The sequence below is a fragment of the Xenopus tropicalis genome, chromosome 9 (assembly GCF_000004195.4).
Source record: "Xenopus tropicalis strain Nigerian chromosome 9, UCB_Xtro_10.0, whole genome shotgun sequence".
In the NCBI taxonomy this organism is placed as follows: Eukaryota; Metazoa; Chordata; class Amphibia; order Anura; family Pipidae; genus Xenopus; species Xenopus tropicalis.
In genome coordinates, this window is record NC_030685.2 from 15,922,898 (window position 1) to 15,933,118 (window position 10,221).

The 10,221-nt window shown below is 44.4% G+C and overlaps 1 protein-coding gene across 1 annotated transcript; it reads left to right on the forward strand.

Annotated features, from left to right (window-relative positions):
* Positions 1-3,501: 3,501 nt before the first annotated feature.
* Positions 3,502-5,611, forward strand: LOC100488000 (E3 ubiquitin/ISG15 ligase TRIM25). The gene has a single exon (XM_002935855.5). The coding sequence runs from the start codon at positions 3,622-3,624 to the stop codon at positions 5,290-5,292; it is 1,671 nt and encodes a 556-aa protein (XP_002935901.2). The 5' UTR covers positions 3,502-3,621; the 3' UTR covers positions 5,293-5,611.
* The last annotated feature ends 4,610 nt before the right edge of the window (positions 5,612-10,221 follow it).

Here is a 10,221-nt window from a genome sequence, read left to right on the forward strand (position 1 = left end):
CCTGCTAGCAAAGGTCGATACAAAGAGTTAAAGCAAAGTAACAAGGGAAAGAAAGTGTTACTAGGAGCTGTAGTACAGCTAGGCCCTTGGGCGGAGATACCCAAATGGTGAATTGGGATCTATCTGTAGATCTTGAGCTGGTAACCAGAAAAGCACATTATTCCCATTATTGTGATATTTACATTTTGCACACAAACTATCTCTCCATGGTTACATGTTCCATGGCAGTGTAAGATGGCAGACCCAGACACATGGACTTTACTAAAGTTAGAACCCACATCAGTAGGTAGAACCCACAGCACTAAAGTCAATGTGCCCCACAGATGATTAAACACAGTTTGAACTTATTAGCTCCAGACTAAAAAATCAACATGCTACATGCACAGAGAACACAACAATAGCTACATACACGTACTGAGGGATGGCCAATTGTATTTGTGGTCTTATGGGACAAGGAAAGGTCCTTGGTCAATTTGAAAGGCACCCACCAGTGACCCTAATTGCTAAGCTCCTAACTTACCTTCCAAGGTGGGCTTCCACCACCACTACGTTCCTCTACCTACTCAGGCATTCTGTGCCGCTTTAGACTGTGCATTTAGAGTGCAGAAGTGACCAGAAAATGCTTATTTCATGCATGCGCCAAGTCTGAAAGTCTGACTTCAGGATGCCTGAGTTGCTGCTGGTGGTCCTCCCTGCTAACAACTGCCCCAGGTTGATGCATTTTTCAGGATTTCCTGGGAAACAACTGGTCAGATTTCCCCTATAGGTTTTGGAGTTAGTTGAACATCTGACCAGACTTACCCCTTATGTAATAAGGAGCCTGCATATTAACCCACACATTCATCCTGCCTTCTCTGTGACCAGGAGCCGCAGGGTGAAGGGATGTTCTTGTAGACTCTAGGACTGTGTTCCCCAACCAGTGGCTCGTGGGCAACATGTTGCTCCCCAACCCCTTGGATGTTGCTCCCAGTGGCCTCAAAGTAGGTGCTTATTATTGAAGTTCTGACTTGGAGGAAAGTGCTGCCAAACAGAGCCTCCTATAGGCTGCCAGTGCATATAGGGGCTACCACATATAACACAATAACAGCCCTTATTTTGCACCCCCAGGAACTTTTTATGCTTGTGTTGCTCCCTGACTCGTTTTACATTTGATTATGGCTCATGGGTAAATGAAGACCCCCTGCTCTAGTACATGGAAGAGTTGCGTGCAGACGGAGGACCTAAAGGTACCTATACACAGGCCGATTCTAGCTGCCGATATCAGTCCCTTAGACCGATTCGGCAGCTAATCGGCCGTGTATGGGCACTACCGACGGGCCTGCCCAACTGATATCTGGCGAAATCGTCCAGATGCCGATCAGGCAGGTTAGAAAATCTGTACGGATCAGGGACAATGTGGTCCCCGGACCAGCTTTTCCTATACCCGTCATTATAATTCGATCATTTGGCCCCAGGGCCAAACGATTGAATTAGCCTGGATTCTCCCGATATCGCCCACCCGAAGGTGGGGGATATCGGGAGAAGATCCGCTCGGCGACATCGCCAAGCGAGCGGATCTGAAGGTGTATGGGCACCTTTACACCCTTCGCCCACCCACTAGATAGATATAGTACCATGGTGGAAATACTGTATGAATGGGTTGAAGGTCCTTCACCTAGGCTCGGGCCTAAGCCCACCTGCAGATGCTGGTACTCTAGTAGGCTGGTCCAACTGCTCCCTGTGTAATCCAGCTGTATGTATTGCCAACTTTACTGCACTCAGCAGTTTAGTTCATCATAGCATAGAAAGAATGGCAAAAAGGGCCCCTCTCCGTCCTATAGGTTCAAGCAAGCCCTTCTTCCATCTCTTCATGAAGCCGCGACCAGCTGATAGCTCTTCCTTCCCGTCCTTTGCATTTTAATACTCCAAATATCCTTTCTGAAATATGAGAAGGCAGTAGGCGTAAAGTAAAAAGAACGCTGAGCAGGGGCTTAACCCCAAGTTTAGAACTGATAAGGATTATGTCGTACCTTAAGGGAACTGTAACAATTTTTTCCACATTCAAAATATCTTCTATAAATACTTTGATTAGTAAATACATCATAGTAAAATATCAATAGAAAAAGGGCTTTTTAAGAAAATTAACCTTATAGAGCTCAAGAAGCAGCTCTCTCCCAACTGTCATAGCACTTTCTCCCCCCTCCATTCCCCCTGCAGGCTCAGATGGCGATCTGTTCCTACAAGCAGACAGTCTTATGTAGGAAGTAGAAATGCTTTATTATCCCTCTCCCAGCACCATCGCTGAAAACCCCAATAAAACTCACAGGAGGGACTCTTCATGCAGTAAATGAACTTCCGGATTAACCCAGAAGTCAAGTAGTCGCCAGATCTCCGTTTGAAGCTTTGCCCTATAAACCAGTGGTAATGTATTTCATTCAAAACCCACTTATAATATTGCAATAATTCCCTCTTAATATAATTTCCAGTGCCAGGTTATCTTGGCAGAACACTACAGGAAAAAACTATTTTCAAGTCCTGTGGGGACACATCTCAGCGCTGAATTTTGTTCTATAAGATAGGAAAGCATATTCTGCAGACATAAAGTTGCAACAGTGAACAACAAGATAAATGAATTCTGTTCCTAGGCAATATGTAATGGTAGATGCATTTCAGTTGATAAACTTTACAGAAGAATAATCTGAGCCTAAGGGCTAACTCGTATACCATATGCCCTTCTGTGTTATGTAGTACTCTGCGGTACCTGTCTATCATATAAACATATTTATATGTATAAGATGTTACAGGACCTGAACAGGGTCAGACTGGGGGGTGCAGGGCCCACCGGGACTCCTGCCTCGGGGGCCCCTGCACCCTCCAATAAACCCCGCCACCTTTAACCCCCCCTGCGGTGCGTCGGGGGAGGGAGGCGGCGGATCGTGGGAGCGCCCTGGGGGGGATCGTATCTGGACCTCTGGGGCCCACCAGGTTTTTTCCCGGTACCCCGGTGGCCCCATACCGGCGATGGATGTGAAACAGAGTTTATGTATATACAGCATGTGTCCTTGTATAACATAAAGTAAGTGGCAACTCTTATTATCCTTACTATGAAATGCACACTAATAAACTAATTTTAAATTTAAAAAAAAAAAAGTATGTAGAAGGGATATATTTAGAGTTAAGGTTTTGTGTTGCATAGGAGACCGGTAACAGCCATAAAGTGAGTCCATCCCAGGGCAGGGCTGGGTCGGTAGGGGGCAAAGAACTTTATTATTTTGTGACCCGTAATTGTTACATTTTATTCCACCAACTACATAGGAACAAAGACAAAAGTTGCGTGCTACTTTTCGCTAACAGAATAAACTTATTGTACAGCGCTGCGGAATATGTTTGCGCTTTATAAATAAATGTTAATAATAATAATAATAACTAAATATGTCATTGGGCCAGGGGTGCCCAAACTCCTGCATTCAAGTGTATGTCCCTTTATGTCCTTACTGGCTGCACTGTTCTAACTGCCTGTTTTCTGCACACAGGAAATGCAGGTCACGTGCTGAACGCGTTTGCTCAGGGAGATGAACGGCTTTCAGTTTCATTTCTTGCAGCCACCTTGCCGAGCCTGTTGGCTTCTCATTAACCTCAAAGATGGCTGCAGCGACAGATCTGAGGGACGAGCTGAACTGTTCCATTTGCCTGGATATCTATACAGATCCTGTAATGCTTCCATGTGGCCATAACTTCTGCTTGAGCTGCATCCAATCCGTGCTGGCTTCCCAGGCAAACACCGGAGCGTATACCTGCCCTGAATGCAGAGTGAAGTTCCAGGTTCGTCCTGCTATCTGCAGGAACAGGAAGCTGTCTAACATTGCCGGGTATTTCCACTCTTCTCAGTCAGAAACAGAGATTATATGCTCCTACTGCCACTCTCCTGTGCCTGCTGTGAAAACATGTCTACAGTGTGAAGCTTCTCTGTGCGAAAGCCACCTTAAGAAGCACACCAAGTCACCCGAGCACATCTTATGTGAACCAATCGCATCCCTGGATAACCGGAAATGCCCCACCCACAAAGAGCTGCTAAAGTATTACTGCTTGGACGATGCGGCCTGCATTTGTGTGTCCTGCTGCCTCGTCGGAGACCACAAAGGTCATCAGCTGGAGCTGCTCAGTGAGTCCTCGGAGAAGATAAAGACGAAACTGGCAAGTATGCTTTCCAAAATGACAACCGAGAGGGAGGGGATTATAAAGAAGGTCAAGACTCTAAACGAGCGAATTAGAGACATTCATAAAAGATCTGAGGGTGTTGCAGAGAGAATCACTGCCCTTTTTGGGGACATCAGAGAACATCTGAAAGTCCTAGAGAGACAAATCCAGCTAGAGGTATCCTTGCAGGAAGATGAGGCATTACTCCAAATTTCTGAACTAATCAAACAACTGGAAGTAAAGAAAGCTGAGCTTTGTGAAAAAATGCGCCACCTTGAGGAGGTTTGTAGCGCAACCGATCCCCTAACTGTACTGAGAGAAGGCCAGCTGAGATGTGATGAGGAGGATGATGGTGCTCAGGCAGAAGATATCCGTAGGACATATTCCGTAGGACATCTGGATGATATTGCGATCTCAATTACTTTGCAGAGGAATCTTTGTAAATTAACCGATATCGTGTCCGGTTTCAAAGCAAAAAGAGGCTTTTGTGTTTATGAAGACACCGATGTGCTTTTTGACGTTGGCACAGCCGGCAATCATATCTCTGTGTCCGATAACCGAAAAACTGCTTTTTATTGTGCTGAAAGCCAAAGCCGCTCATGCACCCCCGACAGATTCGGCAACAACCAGATTCTAAGTACCAGATCCTTCGATGGAGGCCGGCATTACTGGGAAGTGGAGTGCAGCCTGTCGAGGGGCTGGAGTGTTGGCGTCGCCTATCCCAGTTTAAAAAGAAGGTCTATGGATGCTTGTCTGGGGCTAAATGAAAAGTCCTGGTGTCTGTGTGTGTGTGACAAGGACCTGTCAGCCATGTTTAACTTCAGCTCAACCTCTATAGACAGCAATTTCCAAAATGAACCCATTGGAATTTACCTTGATTATGACGCTGGGCATCTCTCCTTTTACGAGGTTAGTTTTCCCATCAGGCACCTACACACCTTCACGGCAACCTTCACAGAGCCCCTTCATGCAGCTTTCTTTATTGATAAGGAAGAAAGCATCACAATAAAGAGGAATTGGTCCTTAGAGAGTAATAATAGTTACGATACAAGTGGCAAGATACAGTATGAGCACCTCTCTATGAGCTTTGCGCAGTGGCAGTATCATAGCCAATGAGGTCAAACCGATTATTGCTAATTGTGATGAAGCTGAAGCTTGATGAAAGCGGAGGGGCTGTGTTCCCATTAGGGAAGAGCTGCTGACTTTTTGTCGGGGGCGTCGCACATGCTCATTATGTTTAATCATGCTTCACTTCCTTGCCACAGCCATTAGGCGGGCGGGAGGTATTTTACTTTTATTCCTTCCAGCTGCCAGCTGGAGACTTACCAAGGCGATTAACGGCATTGCACCCGTACACATCTGCACCCTTTTTGTGTTTGATTTGTGCACCCTGGATAGGTGTCATAGTCCTCTGGGCTTGACCCTAGGCCAAGACTTGGTGGTTCTCACCCTAGCTTCGGCGAAGGTGGATCTGCCCGCACATGCTGTTTATTGGCGAAAGCCTTGGATACATGAGCATCGGAGCCCATACCTTTGGGCAGGACTCACAGGCGATGACCCAACATCATGAGCACCTCTCTATCCTTGGCTTCCCTACACTTCCAACAGTATTGATCGTTTGGGCTGTCAGCAATGGAAATTAATATTGGTTCGGACCATCCAGCTTATACCTAACAACTTTATTGGAACACCTATAACTGCCTAATTCTGCCCTCGAGAAAATAACAGAACAAATATCTTATTTGAAGGCCCTTAATTCCTCAGCTCGTTCCTAAATGTAAAGAAGAGCACTCAATAGTTATGGTTATAGCACATAAATAGTTATGGATATCCATGGTCTTTCCCGAATATAATCCCCATGTGGAAGGAACATGAATTATATCTGCCAAAAAGACAATTTTAAATTAACTCCACACTGTGATTTACTTGATTTAAAGGAGAACTTCAGCTTAATGGAGTAGGCTAGAAATGTTTCACATTATGTTTTAGGGTTTTGTACCAGCCCAAGGCCACCACAGCCATTTAGCAAGGAAAATCTGTGCCACAAAGATTCCCCAGTAGCCCCCCATCTTCTTTCTACTGATTCATTGCACATACTGGGGGTCATTTATCAACACTGGGCAAATTTGTCTGTGAGCAGTAACCCATGGCAACCAATCAAATTGTTGCTTTCATTGTTCTACCTGCAGTGGGCTGAAAAAAAGCCAATCGCTGATTGGTTGCTATGGGTTAATGCCCACGGGCAAATTTGCCCAGTGTTAATAACTGAGCCCCTCTGTGTGGGCTGCTGGCACTTACCTGAGCTTCCGAACAGCAGCCCCAGAGCACACTGAGCATGTGCAGTGCCACCGGCACACAAAAGATGGCCTAACAAGACCCAAGATGGGGAGCTGCTTGGGACAACTTTGAAGGCCTCGCTCATTACTGTTATAGGGCTGCTGCACCTCTGGGCTGGGACAGTAAGTTCAGTATATACAGTATATATCTGATAAACGCATTTTGGCTTTAACAATGTACATATGAATCCGTCGCCATATTGTGATGGGCTGTATGCTCCCTCAGAGGTCAGCTGACAGGAAATAATGCAGCTCTAACTGTAACAGGAAGATGTGTAGAAAAAAAACTCACACCTCTGTCCATTGGCCGATGTCACCCATCATGTATGTGCACCCTTGGTTTGTGTGTGAGCACAGTAAGTTTTACAGGCCAGAGGGTGGAGCTTAGCACTTAAAGTGGCAGATTTTCCAATTGGGATTATCCAATGGCATTTACTATTAGAAAAGAATATTTTTTATTAAAAGGCTTTATTTATATGAAACAGTTTTTTTGTTTAGACACCTGCCATGTTTAAGTGTATATTTTCCTCTTAAGTTAGTTAAAAAGATATACATTTATTTCAATACATTAAAAGCAATAGCAACCCCATTGATTTTGCCTAACACGTTTCATGCTTATCCAGCGCGTAATCATAACTCACAGATCACAAGCTCAACTTAATAGATGTTTTTGAGCAGAGTCATGAACAGGGGTGGGAAAACTACGGCCCACGGACCACGTCCGGCCAGTTGGTCTTTTTAATCCAGCCTGCTGACTCCGCAAGTCTCATTGAGTCTTGGACTGACGAGCGGAGATGGCGTAACACCGGCCCGGCCCATCTGTTGGCCCGAGCCAAAAAGTTTGTCCACTCCTGGTATAGAACATACACATTATGGGGTTACATATCATACAGCTAATAAAAAGCAAGAAAGCAGTAAATAGGGGGGGGGGGGGGGGGTCTGATCTCTATATATACTCTATGTATGTGCTTCCCCCCCTGGAGCCTATTATTAAGTATGCAATGCATTAGGAAAAAATGTATTGAAATAAATGTATATCTTTTTAACTATCTTAGAGTGGTTTATGAGTTTCTATGTTTGTAGTTGCTTTACCCTCTGCTGATCACTAGGGGGTGTCTTTTTATACCACTCAATTTAGAGTATGCCTATGGGCTGCTTATTTTCTGTTTTTTATATTTTCCCAATAAAGGGAACATCTCATCAATGGTACTTTCTCTCTGTGCTTCTATGTTTGTGTAATGCAGGGTGAATGTTTATAAAATATCAGTTGTGTGCCTCTGTGTATAGGAGTTCTTCTTTGCATGTTCTTCCGCTCTGCCGTTAAACTTTATGGGGTTGTACTGGCCTATCAGGGAAGCAGAGGATCTCCTGGTGGGCTCTAGCCTGGTTATGCTGATACCTGGGTGCCTGACGAAAGCTCCTGTGTGGAGCTGAAACGTTGGTCTCAATGATCTCAATAAACCTTTGATTTCTTCAACACTTTTGCTTTATATATACTGTATATATCGGGTTTGTCCCTGAGGAAGAGCACTGGTTGTGCTCGAAACATTGGAATTTTCTCAATAAAAACACTTTTTCTTTTGTATCAAGTCCATGTGAGTATGGCACTCTTTGTATTATATTTTTGTTTTTGACCTGCACCAAGGGCATTTGGACTTGTATAGGGTGTGCTCCTCCCTGTGTACTAATATATATATATATATATATATATATATTTATTGTACAGCGCTGCGGAATATGTTAATTATTATAATGTTAATAATAATTATATATATATATATATATATATATATATAAACCTGTACCATCTGGCATTATCTACATCTAATTATTGAAAAAGTGGGCCCAGGGCATCAGGGTCTCCGGTGGGCCCTAGCAGACCCCGTTTGACACTTGTTTAGACGTCTCACCAGCAAAAGAAGCTAAAAAGCCTGATGTGTCTTCATTCCCCCCCCCTTGGTACACATTTCTGAATGGCAAACATGATGAGTAAATGAGGCAGCGGTAATAAACGGCAGAGGCTGTATCATTCTTTATTCATTCGGAGCGCCAGTCGGACACAGATTAGACAACACCACTATAAATTCATGCAGCATGGAGTGATCACCAACAGGTGGGTCTGCACCTTGGGTAACGATAACAGGATGAAGGCAATAAAGCAGATTAATCCCTACGCTGCTCGTGAGGATACGGTAATGAAACGAGTGTATTGCTTTGCCCCTTTGTGTTTTCATTGCAACGTAAACCCTGAGTGTTACGTGACTTTAACGGCATAATCTTGCAGATGGAGCAACGGCTTACAGATGGAGCAAACGTCACTCATAATGGTGACTGATCCACCCACGGGCACCACAATGATCATCATCATGATACGTGTTGGTGTCCAATGAAGTTATCTGCTCCTGACGTCTAAGCCAATGGGAGCCAGCAAAACCACCACAGCATGTACCTGCTTTGACCATGTCGTTACTAAGAAACCACATGATCCGGCCCCAGGGCACAGATTGGGGGAAAATAAGGACAATTCCCAGTTCTCTATCCCTGCAGCTCATATTGAGTTAAACCAAAAGCGCGCGGTATCTATCTGCTTTGAGGTGGGTATTAACGGGTTCTCAAGAGTACAGCATCCGCTTGAGATGAAGAATTCTGGGTTTTACAGGCAGTTTCACAGATTAACAAAATCAAGAGTCATTCACATTGATTTATATATTAAAATCACACGTTAAACAAGATGTCGGACTGTACAGCCGTGGAATTAGCAAAACCTAAATTCAAGGCCAAGTCAACCAGCAATGGGAGGTGCTGCCTCCGGCAGGAGAATCTGAAACTTGTAGATTTGCACAGAGGTGAGTGCGGGGGGGGTAGGGGATCTACAAGATCACAATGGCGTGGATACATAAAAATAATAAATATGGTTTCCAGTTTTCTACTTCAGCTCTATAATCATTTTAATAAACCTGCACCATTCAGGGTATCGGAGTGAGAGGGAGCAGTGTCCCATCCAGTCACACAGGCAAACGGAGGAGAAATATTATTTTCAGAAATAAGCAGGCAGTGTATTTATAAAAAAAAAATACATAAAAATGTGCCCTTTGCAGGATTAAAGGGGAAATAATGCTTAAACAATGATTGAGCTATCCCTTCGGGTGGCCCAACCACATACCCTTTCCACCCATTCCTTTCTAAACTCCTTTAGTATTCCTCTTACATGCACATCTGAGAAATGGGAGTTCCTTTGATTTGGAGCAAAAGGGCCCAGGAGAGGAGTAACGTAGGAGAGCCTATATACATATGGCACAACTAAGCATTTCGGAGCGTGTTTACTAAGATTGGAGATAAATATCTCCGGTGATGCTGCCCATAGCAACCAATCAGCAGTAAGATTTGAACAGTCACCTAAAAGTTAGAAATCAAAGCAAAGACCTAATTGGTTGCTACAGGCAACATCACCGGTGATATTTATCTCCATTCTTAATAAACGCCCCCCCTACATCTTAAGAGTCCCTTCTTAGTACTTCTACCCCAGACAAAAGTATAAGCAATGGAGATGTTCCATTGGTCGGCAGCCGCCAATCTTTGGATAAGCACCCTGCAATGGGTTTCTAATCCTACTGAAGCTACAATGAAGCTCACCATACAATGATAATTAGGCAAATATGGCATAAACTGATTGCTAGGGTCGGCAGGCCTTCAACCAACAGGGCAGCAT

Bases quoted from the DNA above. Each gene is read 5' to 3' on its own strand.
- LOC100488000 (XM_002935855.5), top strand. From the start codon at position 3,622: ATGGCTGCAGCGACAGATCTGAGGGACGAGCTGAACTGTTCCATTTGC.